The 19151-nt window shown below is 39.2% G+C and overlaps 1 protein-coding gene across 2 annotated transcripts in view; it reads right to left on the reverse strand.

The window, feature by feature from the left end:
- The window catches only part of LRP5 (LDL receptor related protein 5), a 276227-nt gene that overhangs the window by 38265 nt on the left and 218811 nt on the right, over window positions 1–19151 (reverse strand). For both annotated transcript variants that reach the window (XM_034770363.1, XM_034770362.1), the window contains exons 8-13: window positions 14453–14669; window positions 11159–11448; window positions 9159–9385; window positions 8061–8245; window positions 3649–3972; window positions 2395–2597 (exon numbers count right to left, since the gene is read on the reverse strand). In XM_034770363.1, the coding sequence (XP_034626254.1) occupies window positions 2395–2597; window positions 3649–3972; window positions 8061–8245; window positions 9159–9385; window positions 11159–11448; window positions 14453–14669 (1446 nt within the window). The remainder of the gene's footprint in view (window positions 1–2394; window positions 2598–3648; window positions 3973–8060; window positions 8246–9158; window positions 9386–11158; window positions 11449–14452; window positions 14670–19151) is intronic.

The following is a 19151-nucleotide window of genomic DNA, read 5'->3' on the forward strand; positions in this document are numbered from 1 at the left end:
AAGTATTTCAAATTCTTTTTTGGCCTTCCTAATTATATTTTTACACTTCATTTGCTAGAGTTTATTCTCCTTTCTATTTTCCTCACTACGATTTAACTTCTGGTTTTTAAAGGATGCCTTTTTGCCTCTCACTGCTTCTTTTACTTTGTTGTTTAGCCACGGTGGCTCTTTTTTGGTTCTCTTACTATGTTTTTTAATTTGGCGAATATGTGTAAGTTGATCCTCTACTATGGTGTCTTTAAAAAGTTTCCATGCAGTTTGTAGGGATTTTACTTTTGGTACTGTACCTGTTAATTTCTGTTTCACTAACCTCTTCATTTTTGTGTAGTTCCCCTTTCTGAAATTAAATGCTACAGTGTTGGGCCGCTGTGGTGTTTCCCCCACCACAGGGATGTTAAATTTAATTATATTATGGTCACTATTACCAAGTGGTCCAGCTATATTCACCTCTTGGACCTGATCCTCTGCTCTACTTAGGACTAAATCAAGAATTGCCTCTCCTCTTGTGGGTTCCAGGATTAGCTGCTCCAAGAAGCAGTCATTGAACTTTATCTCTGCATCCAGTCCTGAGGTGATGTACCCAGTCAATATGGGGATAGTTGAAATCCCCCATATAGACAGGCAGTGTCAGCTCCATTTAAATCATGTCATGGAGGTTACAGGAGGCAAACAACAATGGAAGCTATACTAGTCTACCTCAAAATTAATTTCATTGTGTATTATTTTAATTATATGTTTTAGGAATCTGTTAAACTCTCAAAACTTGACACCTGTGTAACTGTGAACATTGTCTCTGAGTAGCAAGACACTTTATCATCATCGTGCAAGCAATTGGAGTAAGAATTAAAGCCCTGAATGAGCAAAGCACTTAAGCATGTGCTCAAGCCCATCCTTATTCAGCAAAGCACTTGAGTATTTTTACAATTTGACTGCCATATATAAAAAGGGAAATAAAGATGTAGCAGGATACTGCAGGGCCCTCTTGGTTCCTGCCCCTGCTGTGCTGATGAAGTCACTCGGAGACCCTGGGATTCAGTAATGACTGGTGCCATTTATTTACAAGTTGTGCTGCCACCACCTTTTTACCATACACAGATTGAGTTATAGAGTCTGCACCCAGGAGGGAAGAGCTATCTCTCTGCTTTCACTCCCTCTCCCAGCTTCCTTCCTCCCAGCCTTTTATACAGCCCCCGGCTAACTGGGCAGGAAGCTCTCTCCCTTTCACCAATTAGGTGCAGGTTTTCTCTAGCCAGCTCCAATTTACTTCCTTTAAATATGAGTCAACAGTATAACGCTATTGGAAAAAAAAATTAGCAGGAGTGTTGTAAGCAAGACATGAGAAGTAATTCTTCTGCTGTACTCGGTGCTGATTAGGCCTCAACTGGAGTATTGTGTCCAGTTCTGGGTGCCACATTTCAGGAAAGATGTGGACAAATTGGAGGAAGTCCACAGAAGAGCAACAAAAATGATTAAAGGTCTAGAAAACATGACCTATGAGGGAAAATTGAAAAAACTGAGTTTGTTTAGTCTGGAGAAGAGAAGACTGAGAGGGGACACATGATAACAGTTTTCAAGTACATAAAAGGTTGTAACAAGAAGGAGGGAGAAAAAATGTTCTTCTTAACCTATGAGGATCGGACAAGAAACAAAGGGCTTAAATTGTAGCAAGGGAGGTTTAGGTTGGACATTAGGAAAAACTTCCTGTCAGGGTAGTTAAGCACTGGAATAAATTGCTCAGGGAGGTTGTGGAATCTCCATCATTGGAGATCTTTAAGAGCAAGTTAAACAAAGACCTGTCAAGGATGGTCTAGATAATACTTAGTCCTGCCATGGGTGCAGGGGACTGTAGCAGATGACCTCTTAAGGTCCCTTCCAGTCCTACACTTCTATGATTGTATGTGATGTGTTTTTTATGGCTGAGACTGAGTTCTTAGTCCCAGGAACTTTTATAATGATATTATGCTCACCAAACTGTCATGTACAATGCTGATTTTTAAAAGTGTAATTACTGTGAAATAAAAAGAGTAAACTAGTGGTACCAGGCTAGAGTTTCTCTGACTGTCTTTGTACAACTATCACAGTTTTGAGGTTTGTAGTTTGTAATATATAAGCCATGTGGCAACACGTCTTATTTGACAGTATTCTGTTATTGTTCTTTGTATACAAATTAAGATCCTGATCCTGCAAATCCATAGGTACTACTCCCAGTGAGGAAATTTAAACAAGCACATGCGTTTTTGTAGGATCAGGGCTTAAGGTGATGGCTGCCTGGAAAACTTCAAGTATAAAATACATATTAAAAAAGATAATACACTAAATACACACACAATATATATATATATATATATTTATATACATGTATATATGTATATACACACACACACACAAACTTGCCTGGGTACCATCATCTTTGGCTCTTTTAATAATGTTCTGACGTCCATCCACCCAATAAATCAGTTTATCTAAGGGATCATAATCAATGGCCTTGACATTTCTTAGACCATGCACCGGAAGAATGATATCTGGACTTTGCTGGTCATCTGGTATCATCCGACTGATTGCAGACTTCTGGCTAAACAGCAAGAAGCTGGTGGGTGCTGAAACAAGTCCAACAAAATGCATAAGAAAAGAAAATGCAACATAACCCCCAAGTATACAGGTAGCAATCATTAGCCATGTAAAAAAATATTTAAAGGAAAAATTCTACAGGACTGAAGAGAAAAATCTAGAGGTGTGACAAACGATGACAAAACGATCATAAGATTTAATAGCAAGAATATCAACTTAAGTCCCATTTTTGCTCAAAATTTCATAGTTTTGGAGGATAAGCCCAACACTATCTCACTGAGATATTATTTCCCTTCACTATCATGGAATACTCAAAATTACATAGGAGGCAACATGTGAATGGCATGATAATGCAGTCAGGCTAATAACAGTGAAGTTAGGAATCACACTACAGTCTTAAATGCAGGTACTCTTATGTGTCATCCCTGACTTGTTAAAGGTGACATGACATTCCCGTATTGCTTCTTTCTGATTCTGTACTTTTGGTGGTGGGGGAGTTAAGAGCTTGTTTGTTTTTCCCAAGCACATTTTCTTTTCCTGCTTGTTTTTTCATTAGAAACAAGCTGGATGAGCTATATGGACCATTGGATAACTAGCAGGATCATGACATCACACATACAGAGGAAGTGAAACCTGATTAATTGGGACGGGATGGGATTATTACCCAGAGGATTTAAAACCCTGTGTTTTTGTTTTTGCTAACACTTGTTTAACTAAAACACTTGGGAGAAAAGATACTTTTGTTTAGACTGTCACTCACATCCACCCATGCATTCAATTAAAGGCTGGGAAAGCTTCTAGTACACATCTGAGTCACCCCAGAAACACATCCAGCAAAACAAGACAGACTTGACAGTGCTGCTATTTCTAAGGCTTTAAAAAACCAACCAACCTTTCAGCTCTTCATTATGCATCATAGAAAGGGCACAAACCATTTTTTCCCCCGTTTGCCAGTCATCTTTAAAACCAATACCCTTGAGATGTATGTATATGAATCCTTCCCTTTCTATAGTAAAAGGCACCTGAAGCAGCAATGAGCTGCAGGTGCTTAAGAATATCGTAAGAAAAAAAAGGACCTACAACTGCAGTTTCTGCTGTTGGGATCCAAGGTATAGTGAGAGGCACACCCACATCTATACCCATTTGGTATGGCAAGGCACAATTGTCCACAGTGCCCATTGTTTTGCATGCAGTCATTCAAGCCATCCTGGCGCGAAGAGTGAAAGACCAATATGTCCATCACAAAATCCAGATGTCCTTGAATTAGTGTCCGGTTCTTCCCATTGGTCTTGTCTGCTCTTTCTATACTATGAAGGTTCCAGTCTGTCCAGTAGATGTAATCACTGTACTGTGTTAGTCCAAATGGATGAGGTAGATCATCTGCTATTATTTCCCTTTCTTGACCTGAAAAAGTAACTTCATACTGTTAGCACTAATCATAAGCAGTAACCGAAACTCAGTTGCAAAAAAAGTGACAAAAGGGTTATTTAATCCTGTGCGACTAAAATGTAATTTTTTAACTCCTTTTATTTTTGAAAGATAATTTGCTACGGGTCAGTATCATGGAATTTGGGGTTCATAATTACACAATATCTTCCTCTGAAGAGGTAGCCACTAAGATCCAAATTCTGATGCCCTTACTCCTACCAAGTAATATTTTACTTCAGAGGTAGTACCACGGGAACTATTAAGTATCAGGGGGTAGCCGTGTGAGTCTGTATCCACAAAAACAACAAGGAGTCCGGTGGTACCTTAAAGACTAACAGATTTATTTGAGCATAAGCTTTCGTAGATAAAAAAACACTTCTTCAGATGCACTGGAACTACTGTCATCTTAAGAAACATTACTTTGTGTCAGAGGCTTAACACCCCAAACGGGATCCCGAGAAAGGTCTTTAAGAACACCCTGATCCCTGATAAATACTTGATCTGGATAAAAAATAAACTTAAAACACATACGAAACGAGTACTGTAAGCAACATGCTCCAAAGCACCATACAGATCATCTGGGGGAGTCAGTGATAAAGCTGATCCAGAGGAATTCTGAAGTTGGATTTAAGTTGTAAAAAACCCACAGTTGCAATGTAAGAAGATGCAGATATTCAAAATGATTTCCTGTATTAATGTGGAAGGAATCCTAACACTCCCACACATGACACTGCTTAATTACTAAAGTCCATAATCTAAGGTTTTATCACCTTCTGGAGCACCAGGTACTGGCCAAGGTAGACTAGATTAACCATTATGGAAAACCCCAGAGTACTGCAGTCAATGGAGCACTGACAGTTTACACCAGCTGAGGATGTACTACTAAATGTCTTCATGGTTTAAAATAATCTTTTTGATTTGTGTGTGTGTGTTGGGGGCGGGGGAATTTAAACCACCTCACTCACACATACACTCCTAAGATCTTTTGAATGCCCTGCTTTTTTTCATGTGTTGGCCTAGGCTAGGGGAGGAAAGAAAAGCTTAGACATGGGACTACAAAGCCATCTTACTACAATTTTTTTTCTTTTAAATTTACTTACCCTAGGCAGAGAGTTACCAATGAACAAACTTTATTTGATCTAGTTGAGTTGAAATTTATGCTGTTTTTCGCTAGTTCCCAGGCTACGTAAACAAAACCCCAAAAAGGGGGTGTTTTTACATGCTGTGTAGTGTCTGAGAGCAGGCTGGGAACACCCCCTGTTCACAAATTTAAGATTGCTTTAGCCACTGCTGCTGTGCACTGGGCAGACATACTTCATCCCACACCTCCCACCCAGATTCTTTTCTTGGCAGGATCCTCAGTGTGCATCACTGCATACTGCACGCAATGTTTTGTCACTTTACTTTCATCCAGTAACACTTCCCCTACCCAATGAGTTTGTTAAAATTCCACCCAGAGTTCTTACTAACCTCCTTACATGTCATTAACTATGTGTCACTGTCAACTTCAACAGTTCACTGTCTGCTTCCTTCTCCAAAGCGATCAATGTATTAACTGACCCTAGTCCCAGTGTTAGCACCAGTTTAATTTACCAGAGCTGATTTAATCTCATTCCAGTCTGAGAAGCAGCTATGAGTACTGAATTTCCCCTCAGTACCACAAAAAGTTTTTAATCCATTCCAGAAATCTGCCTCTTGCCCTCTGGCGATTTAATTCCCTTATCAATCTGATGAGGGATCCTATCGAAAGCTTTTATAAAAAATTTACTTGGAAGAAATAACCATAATAAAAATTTCAAGCAGTGACATACATTTGGTAGGGCATTTCTCATATACTTTCCACAGCGATGAATGTAAGAGTTACAATCGCTGAAAGCCATTGGAAAAGCTGTGGATTATGAAAGTCTTTGAGAATCAGAGAGCTATTTTATGATGCTTCAGAGGTTGTCTTCTCTCCCTCCTTCTCTCCCCCCCCCCCCGGTAGCTCATTTACGTACATCCTCTGTAACAGCAGCTCAAGCACTCACTGCCAGCCGACAACGGCAATGCTATATCACAGCCAGGATACAGCCCATCATGTACGTAAACCAGGGATGATACTGATCCTAATGATATATAAGTGGTTTCTAGTTTTTCTTTTCCATGTGTTTTTACCTGTGTCCATACAGGATTATTGAAGTAAATGCAGCTATGTTAAATTCAACATGTTTAGCTTAGGGACGGGTGCTGGAACAATTTTTATAGTGGGGATGCTGTGAGCCACTGAACCACACTATAAGCCCTGTATATGAGGGAAACCACTTCAAGCACGGGGTGCAGCAGCACCCCCTGCAGCTCTAGCTTCAGCACCTGTGAGCTCAGGAGCGGATATTTGGGGTTCTGCTGCTCAGTACATTGTCAAAAAAAAGAGGCAGTAGAAAGTCACAAAGTACTGCTGCTAGTTACATGGTTTCCTAAAACACATTTCTTCAAGATGTGCCAGGGGCTCTTGTGTCCTTGTTGTCCAAGCCCATGACATGTCTTACAATTTTTATTACTTAAATAAGCAGTGTTTGCGTGTGATTTGAGCACAGAAAAAACATCTAAAACTTTCTTGAAGAAAAATAGATTTCTCATGTCCCCAAAACGCCAAAATAAAGCTTTACAAGTTTCATTCCAAAGTGTAGCTTTTTCATGGAAAATTAAACAAGGCCTGAAAATAAGAGCTTAATATGGAATTACCTGGTTCATCAACAATAATGTCACAGCAGTGACTCTGAAGTAGTTAATATAAATGCCATGATAGGTTTACCTTTTGCCACATACTTTTAATACAGAAATTCTAGCAGTATTAATTCATATCTAACCAAGACAGCATGGTCTATGGAAACGAACATGTGACAGGGAACTCAGGAACTCCTGGATTTTAACTCGGACTGCCATCAATTTGTTGTGTAGCATCAGGAAGTTCATTCAACCTCCCCAAGTCTCAGTGTCCTTGTCTAAAAAATGGAGATAATTCTGTCTACCTCATCTGGCTTTCTGAGGAATTGTTAACTTTTATAAGGCACTTTAGATGTAAAGATCTGCACAAAGTGCTAAATACAGTATTATCAACTCCCTCCTTTATTCAATTAGCCATCTTGTCAATGTTAATGTAAAGATTTAATAAGTCTTAACTGCAGAAAACCTTTTGAAGTTCTAATAAACTCTCATAGGAAAACACATGTAAATGTTGGGAGATTAATTCTACAGAATGTTTAGCTAACTGTACAGCGTCATTACAACGGCCAAGAATGCAGGTCATAAAGGTGTATTTTGGTTTGAATTCTGAACTAGCAGAGCCAGTCTGTGGCTGGAATCTGTCTTGGATGGGGACAAGGTTGTGGAATTAGGCAACAGAATTAGGTGTGCAGACTCAGAGAATAGGGGCCAATTAAACTGTACCAAAGGCAAAAAGTTGTCCTAACATGGAGAAATAAAGAGACTGAGACTGTCTCTTTGCTCTGGTAAAAGACATTGGTAATTTAATACCAGCAACAGAAGAAAGAGTAAAATCATCTCTCTGGTATAGGATTTTAGTCAGAAAAATAGTATGTTTGTTGTTTTACTTTCCCTGCATTTATAATTTTTAAAGTGCAGTTTCTCTGTTACCCTATGGGAAATGCTTTAGAAAGCCTGGCTCATTTTTTACCAATTTATTATTACTATAAAGGTTTACCTCACAATTTTGTTAAACTTGCAAATAAAGTTTATGCATGTTTAATTTCATTATCATGTGTATTTTACTTTACTACTCTCCAAAATATTAATTAGCACACAGTAGAATGGTGGTAGGAAATTTAAGTCTAATTCAACCACTTCCAAAATGCATTAAATTGCTTGGATAAAAAAAAATATCCATGAGTTAACCCTTAGCTGTAAGCCTGTCACGCAAGAAGAATAACGGTTAGTTTGTAGGCAACCAACTCCAATTTTTAATTAAACCCTCTAAAAGAAAAATCTACCAAATTCCCTTACAGGGTGCTCACAGTTCTGTACAAAACACCATGATGTGTGTTTCTTTGAATATAACAGCAGATTACCTAGCATGTTTGATGACTCAATCATACTTGTGTCTAGGTCAGTCCAATATAGTCTTTGGTCTGCATAGTCAATAGTTAAATCATTGGCACGTCCCACTTTATCAACCAAAGTGATGCTGTTTGTCCCATCCATATATGCTCGAACGATCCTTGGTTTACCTCCCCACTCTGTCCAGTACATATAACTGCAATCAAAAACAGAAGAAAAACAGGCATCAGTTTATGATATGGATTCAAATCCAGCTTTGGTACCCAGGGCCCCAGAGACTTTAGCTGCTATGGTAACTGCTATGCTATCAATCAATTAAATTAAATACATAAATATTTAATTTCACTGAATTCAAGTTAAGCATGTGTGTTTTGATGGATAGGGCCAGAGTGCTAAGCACAGGACTGTGCAGGATCAAGCCCAGTACTCCTTAAGTCTGCTACTGTCCCAACCACTGCATGCCTCCTTGTGACTAATTGCTTAATTCTTTCAGATGAGAGATAAAACCAGGGCCCTGACCACTTGTGGTGCTGAAAGGCACTGTGGAATTTTCACAATCAGTAAGTGTATTAAGCTTCATGTCCTAATCAGATTCAGGTGTTGCAACCTAACTAAATTCCTCTGCAGTTACAACTGAATAGAAGTAAATGCCACTTTACTTCCTGCCATTGGTATGAATGTGTTTGACATTTGAATTCCACCCCAGAAGTACTCAGATTTCAGCGGTCAATGAAGTGAATTCAACATGTTTTAAAACAGGGACGTGTCACACAATGCATCCCCCGATTTTTCTAATTTACATTTGACTCACACTTATTGCAAGCTGGAATATCCCATGTAACTGTATGCAGCCAATTAGTGTGTGTTAAATTTTGCTTTTGCTTTTTGAAACAATAAAGACAGCAAAAGTTAATTGACAGGGATTTTAAATTTTTCTTTATAGCCCCTATCCATTTCCCAGAGGTACTATGGCGATTACCCCATTAATGGGTATAAAGTGCTTTGAGATTCCCTGATGAAATGGTGCTAGAGAAATACAAAGTATGCTGTAAAAAATATATGTTATTAATGATTGTTATGCTCATCGAACAATAAATAATGCTCCTTACCCTTTAGTAGGATCAAGAGCCAAAGACCTTGGGTTATCCAAATCCTTCCACACAAGAACCTGCCTGTACTGTCCATCCAGGCGCGCTACTTCAATTCGATTGGTTCCAGTATCTGCCCAGTAAAGGTTCTTTCCCATCCAGTCTACTGCCATTCCCTCAGGGTAGTCTAACCCAAACTCAATCACATGCTCAACAGAGCTCCCATTCATGAATGCCCGGCTTATGGTCTGGAAAACAATGGTGTGAAAATATTGCTGTACCTTATGGACACACATCAAATTAGAGGATCAAAATTCTGAGGGTTATTGTTCAACAAAAATTCAAATGTAAATCCCCAAGCATTAAATGCTGAACGTATTTGCAATTCATATTTATATAATCTATCCTGATAACAGAAACATACTAATTCACAAGATAAAGAAGGCCTGAATTTTCAGAAATGACTACTGATTTTGGATATCCTCTTTGAGATGCATGAAGGGATGTGATTTTCAGAAAGTACTGAGCATGCACTCTCTCAATATCAGGTCCCTTCAAAGAGTTTCAAGGTAGGCACCCAGATATTGAGCCTCCCACCTCACATACCTGTTCACTTTTAAAATTTTGGCCCAAATTCTTTTCTCTGTTTATTCTTTGTAGTGTTTTCAACCTATATAGGAATGTATCTTCATTTGGAGAAAAGGGAATTAGCTGATTGGTTTTCTTGTATTACTCAAAGCTTGTCTCAGCATTAATGAGGAGTGTGAGTTGTATACACTTAACAGAGCCGGTCATATGCAGCAAGGAATATGTACATAGCACACAAGAAACCAGTGATAACAATGTGCATGTAAAATGGCCACCCCACAGTATCTAGTGATATCATCTGGAGCCAGAATACCATTTTTGCTCTCCATTTAGGGACCAAAGTCCATTCCGAGTAACCACTTTACATAGCTTATGTCTACATCACTATCCAATTTCGTGACAACTTGAAAAAACTAATGAATTAACATACTGGGAGATAGGAGGACTCCAGGGAATGCTTTTCATTTCAAGGTGAGCGAGTTGGTGTGCGCGCAAGTGAGAGAGAGTGTGAAGGAAAGATGTTGCCTTCTAGTGGTTGTCCGATAAAAAGGATAGCAGTAGAATGGTCTACGAACAGCTAAGGGAACACTAGTTCCATTTCCCATGGTGCGTTGTTATTTATTTAGTAATTGTGTGTGTGGTCTGCAGCACATGAATTTATTAAATTGGCATAGTTCCTAGTGGAAAGGTGTCCACACACAAAACCCACTACCAGCATTGAACAGACACCCGAGTTAGTCTCAGTAGGGTCTGGAAGCTGTGGAAACTGAACTATCCCCATGATCCCTAAAAGCGATCCCTGCCCTGTTACAGCTGAAGCACTTTGGCAGAAGAGCTTCCACAGTCTGTGGTGTACCTATTAAGAAGCTAAACAGAGGAGTTCATTTTCCAGTGATATCAATATGACATTTTCCACCACTGCTAAATTCATGTAAAAGAAAACTAAACAACAGTGATGGATGATACAACACTCTCCTTTGCCTACACCTGGATATAAACCAGAAATGTCACATATCAAATTTCAAACTGCTGCTGAAACACACTGATATTTTTTAGCATGAAAACTTTATAAGCTCCCTCACTGAAACGCAGCAAGTGGGAGCCACAGCTAAGGATAAGAGACCCAAGTTTATTTGCCAAATTGTAATACTTTAACTAGAATGGATTCCAAATCAAAATGAGGGTGGGGTGGGGGGGGAGGAGAGAAAATTAGCAAGTTTAGTAGAGTGCCAACCTAGGCATTCAAATTACATGGTATGTGACATGCAGAAAGCACGTTTGAAACAGATTAATTTATGGATTCAATGCATGTGGCAGCCAAGATTTAGACATTCGATATAATATGTGCTATATTATATAACAAACAGATCTTTGTTAGATTAAAGGGACTATACTGTGGCTTCATATTCAGGGAATTCAAATGTTAATAATACCTTTAAGCTAATATCAGTCCAATAGATTCTATTATCAGACACATCAAAATCCAGAGCAGACGCCTCTTTGACACCAGTTAGAGGAATAGCTACATCATTATTGTTGGTTTCAAGGGAAATCCTATGAATTGCTGCTCTGCTGGTGAAAACAAGGAAGGCTTCAGGAATGATGCAGGTCTTCATGTCGCTCAGCAACTCCAGTCCTATGGGACAAGCACATCTAGTCTCCAGAGGTGTGAAAAAACACAGATGGCTGCAGCCTCCATTATTCTCAGCACAAGGATTGGTTCCTGAAAAGGAGACATTGGTCAATTAAAGATAAAACTGTCTGGGATGGAATCCCAGGCAATGTATTTACAGACTTATGAGATAATGTATTACTGTAAATGTCAACGGGGTTCCAAAAACCAACTCAGATCTTTTCCTCTCAACCATGGATTTAAAGGCTAGTATTAGTCTTCTTATAATATCGATAACCTCTCCAAATATTTTCTTCTGTTTTTCTCCACAGATTTCATTCCTGTACTAAAAACACACAGTTGTGTTTATTTTGTCTGTTTATTTTTGGCCAAGCAACTGATCTTCATCTCAGTTGAATTTTTAAATGTGCTTGAGTTCAATGACATGCGCTGGTGAGAACAGAGCTCAACAACTGCAGCTCCTTTTCCCAGCTGTTAAATCCAATCAACTGCTGAGATTCATCATTAAGCATAATTCCAATAAGATCATCACACCCCCCTATTTTGGTCAAGTAAACCAGAGTGTCTATGAACAAATGCTGAGGGGTTGGCAGGAGGTGGGGTGGGGATGGAGATGGGAGCGGAGAACCAAATGAATGCCCCTCTTCTGCAGTTGCAAACAGAAATATAGCCATTTTTTAAAAATTGCTACTATGGTTAAGTCTCAAAAGTCAGTCCAGTCCAAGTTTAGTTTTCTTTTACAGGGGACAAAGATTCCAGACCTGACCCTCAGCTAGTGTACATCAGCCTAGCTCCACTGAATTCAGTGGAGCTATGTTGATTCACACCGGCGGATGATCTGGCTCTCCATCATGTATAACTATTTTCTTTGTTACGGTTATTTTGTGTGGCTTCATTGCAGAACTTTGCACTCTTCCAGGCCTATTTAAAGTGAGTGACCTTGATAAATAAGCTAGTATGATGATTTTTTAAAGATGTATGTAACCAAAGTAAATATTCAGGGGCAAGCCAGAGTGATACTGTAAAATGACCACAAAAATATTTCTATAAATCTATTATCTTTATGCATACACTCATGGGCTTGGGTAGTTTAGCACGAAATTTAATTTGCAGTGTCTGTCTGATACTGGAGCGTTATGGTATTTGCTGCATTAGGGAATTACCCATTTCACAGCATATCATGTTACAAACTGAGGGCTAAATTACGGTACCCACATGATTCACAGAAGGTATGGAGATCTGTACAAGAGAGGGCATGATATTGCTATATGCTGAGCATCTCCTGAGATGGTGCTCAGTACCTTGACCACTACAGTAGTATCTTAAGGCCTCCTCACTCAGGTCAGAGCTCCACTGTGCCAGACAGTATATACATGCGTGGAGTGAATGAGTCGCTGCCACTAAGAGCTAATGAAGTCAGTAAGAGTTCAGGCTGCTTGGCAACTCACAGGACATGCTCAGCACCTTGCAGGTTTCAAAGCCCCTGCTCTAGGGCCTGAAACCAGTTCCAGTGCTCCTATTCCTAAACTGAAGCTCTTCTAGGATGAGCTGAGAGTGGGATCAGGTTAGAGATCCCAGTTGCTGTTAAATGTGGCATCGTTCAATTTCTTTTTTAGTGCCATGCCTGGGTCTAGATTTAAGTGCCTCTCTTTGAGTTCAGGTGGCCTTGTTCTGACTCCAAGCCCACAGAACAAGTTCCTTAGTTGTTCTCCAACTGAACCCAGTACAGAATATTGTCCTACCTTGGGGGACCCACAGTCTGAAAATCATCAGATGTTTGTGCTGGAAAAACAGGGTGACAATAGGAAAAACAAATGTGTCCCCCAAAGGAAACTGGGTTTTAAATTCAGTGTGCTCCCAAAAGATCTCACAGTGAGCTTCAGCCCACAACTTTTTCTCTGCCTCCCCAAGCAAGAGAATCCCACAGGACCACTGGAGTCCTGGCTGGGCCTTCCCTCTGCCCTTTCTCAGCAATTTGAAAGGTGGTTCTTCCTCTCTTCTGTGGCTCTGATGTCACAAGGGCTAGTGTGTATGTCCTGCTTTCCCAGTTCTCAGGCCGTAAGAGATAAACTGCCTGCTTGCAAGACTCCCACTTCTTATTCTTCCTCACTGGTCTGCTGCACAGAGCAGCTTCTTGTCTTTCTAGTAGTATGTACAGATTACTATGGATAAAGGCAGCAACAGTGTGACAGACATATGTTCACAGTCTGTCACAGCCATGCGTCGGAAGCAAGAGGGGACACAGTGGAAGAGATCCTACTGTGACCAGAGGGGACAGTAAGGGACATGCACAGGGGATGCCAAACTGTATAGGGGTGCAGGTGTAAGAATTGGGGCAGACAGGAGCTTAGTGAGGGAAAACTAGTAGGGCTTAGTGGTAGTACTTGATTTGGATCTCCTCACCATCTCTCTGCTTCCACTAGCAAGAGTATATGAGCAAGTAGACAATTCCTCCTCAATTAGATATGGAAATTAAATCCCTGTTACATATCACAACATGCGACAGAAGCTCTGCAAAGTATTCATGTTTACTGTCAGTAAGAGGTTAGGAAGACACAGCAGCAGGAACTACAGCATTTTGTGGAATTCTGCATATAAACCAGGGAAATCACGCACATCTTGTCATGTCACTCTTAGCTTGTGGCAGGATACGCCTTAGGTTGACCATTACAGAGGAAAAAGCATGGAAAAGATGTTTGACAAATGTCCATCAATTCACTGAAATGCTGTTAATAGGCTACAAAACTTTGCCTCCTCACTGACACAGTGGATGAATAGTTGCCTATTGTTTAAGAATAGCAGAGCAAGAAAACTGCTTCCATTTTGCTTATTGCATTAATCTGCAATTTCAGAAGAAATTATCGGGTGTATTTTCATACATGGTAGTTTTTTGATGGCAATCGTCATTAAAGCAGGCTTTTCTCTTGTGATATTTTCACTATGCTAGCTTCACAAAAAAAGGTAGTTTCCCTTTAAACAGCATTAGAACATATTACAGCATGATTATTCCAAAAGGGTTGAATGTTATTGTTTAACAAAAGCAAAACCCTCTGGAAAAAGTGTCTCAATTTCATTTCACGTTGCTCATGCTTACCAAACACTTTGGTCACACTTGCTGCTTTGAGGCCCATTAGGTCTGGCAACTGATCTATGATGATATCCCTGCTTGCTCTTATTTTGTGAACTCTTTCAATACTTCGTCTCTGCCAGTCTGTCCAGTAGATGTAGTCCCCCAGCAAAGTAAACCCAAATATATGAGGAAGCTTATCTTCTAGTAGAGTTTTTCTCATTGTTCCGTCAACATTTATTACCTGTGAGGCAGACAAGAGGAGAGAAAAAACCATCACTTCTAATACAATAGTTGAAACAAATCTGATCATATTTTGACCTGAAGGTGCTCTTGCCACTCCAGCCAGCTTATCTAGAGACCACCTCTCTCTGGAAACAAAAACCTCATGCTCTGTACAAATGTATTTAGGAAATGGTGTAACACAAATTAAGTGCTAACATCTCTAGACAAAGAAGGAACAACTCTTCTACCACATAACATTTAAGGTGAGGAGGCAGCCATGCAGTCTATGTCCACTATATTACCTATACATAGAGCTGGTCAGAAAATGGATTTCCATTCCGCAAAAAAACGAACAAAAATTCATCCCAAATTGGGAAGAAAAGCCAAAATTCCATTATTTTTCTTAAATTAAATTCTGAAAAAAATTTATTTTGGGTCAATTGGAACATTTCATTTAGATAGATTTTAATTGCTTTATTTTTATTTTGATCTATATATCTATCTATAGCTATATATCTATATCTATATAGTAAATTTAAAAAACAAAAAGTAATTTCAAAGTGAAAATTGAAACTTTCCATTCTGAAAAAGTGTCCAAATGGGATGTTTCAACATTTTTGAACCCCCCCCCCTTTTTTTTTCTAAACAAAATCTCACAGAAATACACAACTTGGTGAAAAATTCCAGTTTCACTGAAACGGCATTATTGGTCAGAAAATCATTTTGACAAACATTTTTTGAATAATCCTAATTTAAAAATAAAAGGTAAATGGATTTAGTTCAAAGAGCAAATTTCAGATTGACAAATCTGGAAGTAGTCATTTTCCATTTACCCTCTGAATTGACACAGTATAAGCAATGTAAATCCCATGAATGTCACTCCTGGTCTGAAGTAGCCACCCCCAGGGTAGTTCATTCTTTATGTCCATTCAGTGTGTATTTCATGATTTCATAGCTGTGGAATCTTGCTTCAAAATGTAAGCCTTCACTGTGAAAATAATTGTTTCTAGCTCTTATGGTTGTGAAGATAATCTTCGAGATGTGAAATGAGTGTGAACCGATGCAGAGCTGTCTTCCTAAGATGACAGACAGGTTGAAATCACAGAGGTGTGAGACACCCCAAGCACCCAACAATGAACATTTAAGTGTCAACACTTAACTATTTCACTTCTGAGTGTTTTAGCACAAACCTCCAGTTACGATTAACGTGTTTGTCCATCTTTGCCAGATGCAATGGAAGATACTGGAGCCAGATGGTTGTTGGGGAAGGTGGGGAAATTAGGAGTTCTTGCACGCACGCACGCACACACATACTCACACTCCCCATAGCCACAAACTTAAAGCCACATCCACCTGGCTCGACAAAGTGGAAAGAGAGAGGAAAATGTCAATCATCTCCTGTGTGATCAAACTGCCTCCTATACCTTCTCAGGAATCAAAAGCCCTAGCTATCCCTTTCTATGCAGTTGTCAAAGCCTCCAGTTTCCACCTTCTCCCCAATGATTATTATAATGTAGTTATACATTTTGTAAAATAATTCTGTCTTACCTTGACAATTTAGTGTGTGGGTGGCATAAAATAAGCTTGTGGTTGTAATATGAAACTAACACAGGGAACACTGTTCTGGCTACTATATATTTTCCAGTGTCATTCAATAAAAAACCTCCATCATTAAATTTAAGTTGTTGCAAAATATCTAGGCTGCCAGAGAAACCACAGAGAACCTTGCCACAGAACTCAGGCACAGCTTGCTGCAGAGTACAGAAGACCCTATATACGTGGCCATCCTACTGCCAATAGATGGTGGTAATGAGTACCTGTGAAACTGTGATCAAGAAGGGACAGACTTTGTATTTAATTATCCATACCCTGGGCCATTCAGTTTCTTTTATGTTCAGTATTTCTGAGATCTATCTAGGTAACTACATGGTCCTTATCACTGTAGCATTTGAGCACCACACAATCATTAGATTTTATTCTCAAGAACACCCCTGTGTGAGAGGAAACTATCCCCATTTTACAGGTGGGGAGGTGAGACATGGGGCAGATTAAATGACTTGTCCGAGGTTACACAGAAAGGCTGTGGCTGAGCTAGAAGTTTAACTCAGGTCTGCTGAGTCTCAGTCCAGTGCCTTATCCACTTGACTATCCCTCCTATACCAGATGGTCCTTTATCTTCTTAAAGTTATTCTATACAGAAGCTCCTTTTTACTATCATTTGGAGATTTTTTCAGCATCAGGATATTAAAATTGTAAAGCATGTGGAGGTAACCATTCTTTGTTTAATTATGTCCATTTTCTTGTGACTCAAAGAAAGATTGCCAAGGTAGATTCAAAATGATTCACTATAATCATTTGGCATCCATAACATGCTAACACCATTGTTGTTCCATTAAATGCCTGATTATATATTGGGGAGCCACAAGGCACCCATAAATTCTATAATAAGTTTCAATGTAAACAGCCTGAAAACAATTAGATAACTAGCTTGAATGCTGTGTGCATACAGCGTAGACACATGCAGACAAGCTTGTAACAGGTTGACTCTCAACTGTCAGGCTCCCATTAAGTTAGAACCTTGAAATTTACTGTACTCATTCTGGATGGGCTTCTGAATATACAGAAAAAACTCTCAGATTTTAAAATTGACATTTCTGTCACAGCTCTGCAAAAGACATGCACAAATTTACAAATGTTATATGCATTTCTTTCATGACAAAGTTATGCTGGGCATGAGGCTTCCAGTTTGGAGATATTAAGGTATCCTATGGTCACCAGTTCCAGTTAATGGATTGTAACCAAGAAAATTCTTAAAGGCTAGCAAATGCACAATCTCATCCAGTCAAAGGGTAGAGAGCTGTCAACTACTGTACATATATCTGTACCATATATAGAAATCCCTGCTATAATGCATTGACTCCACCTTGCAGATTATGGTAGGAATTAAAATAGGAATTTTAAAGCATTTTTTAAGTCTGAATGTGAATTTTAAGGCTACCTAACAGCTAAAATTAACTTAAATACACTGCAGTGTGTATTTACTGCTTACTGTATTAAATATTAAGGCAAAGCAATAGACTCCTAAAATCTGTCACCCAACCCTAAATGTGTAGCCCCAACAGGAAATCACAGTGTTCTGCTGAAGAATTAATGGCATAAACTCTACATGAGGGAGCCAATTATTGCCCATCTCTTCTTTCTGTTTTCTTGAAACAGGAAAGAATCTAAACACTTTTTGAAATTACATTTTTAAAAACAGAAAGGGAAAAGTGTAGAAAAAAGAGGAAGAGCGGACAAGTGGTACACAGGTATCATTTTGAAGCATGGAGATAATCCACTTGCGAGACACCCTGGAGCTATGCAAGAGAGGTAAATCAATGGACTCCTTTCAGATGAAAGTCTCCTGCTTGAGACAGCTAAAAATAACATTACAATTCCTTATACCGGAAAGTTTTGGGGAAGTTTTGTATTAACCATAATTTCCAAGCTACATGAGGTAGCAGAGATTTAAGATTAATGTCTTTATTTAGTTAAGCTAAATACAGAAAATTTCTTTAAAAAAAGAAAAAAAGCCCACACAAAAAACCCCCCGTTGATGTCTGCGGTTAAAAGCCAAATGGTTCTGCAATTATCTCCATTACATCATGTCCAGGCAAACCTCAAATACTCATTTATTTAAATAAGTATCAATCCCACAGGCAATACTCTGGGCCAAATGCCGGGGGTTCAAAAGTTCATGAGCATACTCAGGTGCTGAAGCCAAGCTGGATGCCATATTAAGTAAATGAGATACAAATTCTCTTTACAAACAGGACAGGACAGTAGAAGGCCTTTCAAACTAGCACATCTCAAAACACTTTACAAAGATGAATGGCAAAATGTCATTTAAGTACTGAGATCAGCTAGAATGCACTAGGCTAGGACTGGACCCAGCAGGGAGGGAAAATATATGTATTTTTATATTCACATACATTTCTACAGTCATAACTTACAAAGCCACCACTAAAATTAGAGAAAGAAAACCTGGCAGGCAATCCAGTTCCTTCCTGCTACAATATACAACACATGACACATAATGGAGTGGAGGTTAGAATTGTGATACTGGTCAGACTGCAACAAAGAATAAGTCTTATACCAAGGCTAGAATGGAGATGGAGAAAGTTTTTTCTTCTCTGCATCATAACTTCTGCAAAATCATCATCAGAAGAAACAATCCAGGCAGACAGCCAAGTGAATCCAAGCAGGAGATTGGAAGCAGGAGATTATTTTGGCTTTAAGGAGTTGTCTACTTGGTGGGCAATATCATTGGTTTCAAACCAGTACAGCCCTGACGGTGACAGATGATCCATGTCAATAGGTAGGGAGAGGGGGGTGAACAAGCAGTTCGGCCTCCTCTGCTTGATTTTTGCCCAGTTGTACCCATTGAAGTTCTAAATTTATCTGGCAGAACTTACTGGTAGTTGGATTCTAGTCCGTTATAGCGGGTAAAGTCCAGCATGGA

The sequence above is a fragment of the Trachemys scripta genome, chromosome 4 (genome assembly GCF_013100865.1).
Source record: "Trachemys scripta elegans isolate TJP31775 chromosome 4, CAS_Tse_1.0, whole genome shotgun sequence".
Lineage (NCBI taxonomy): Eukaryota > Metazoa > Chordata > Testudines > Emydidae > Trachemys > Trachemys scripta.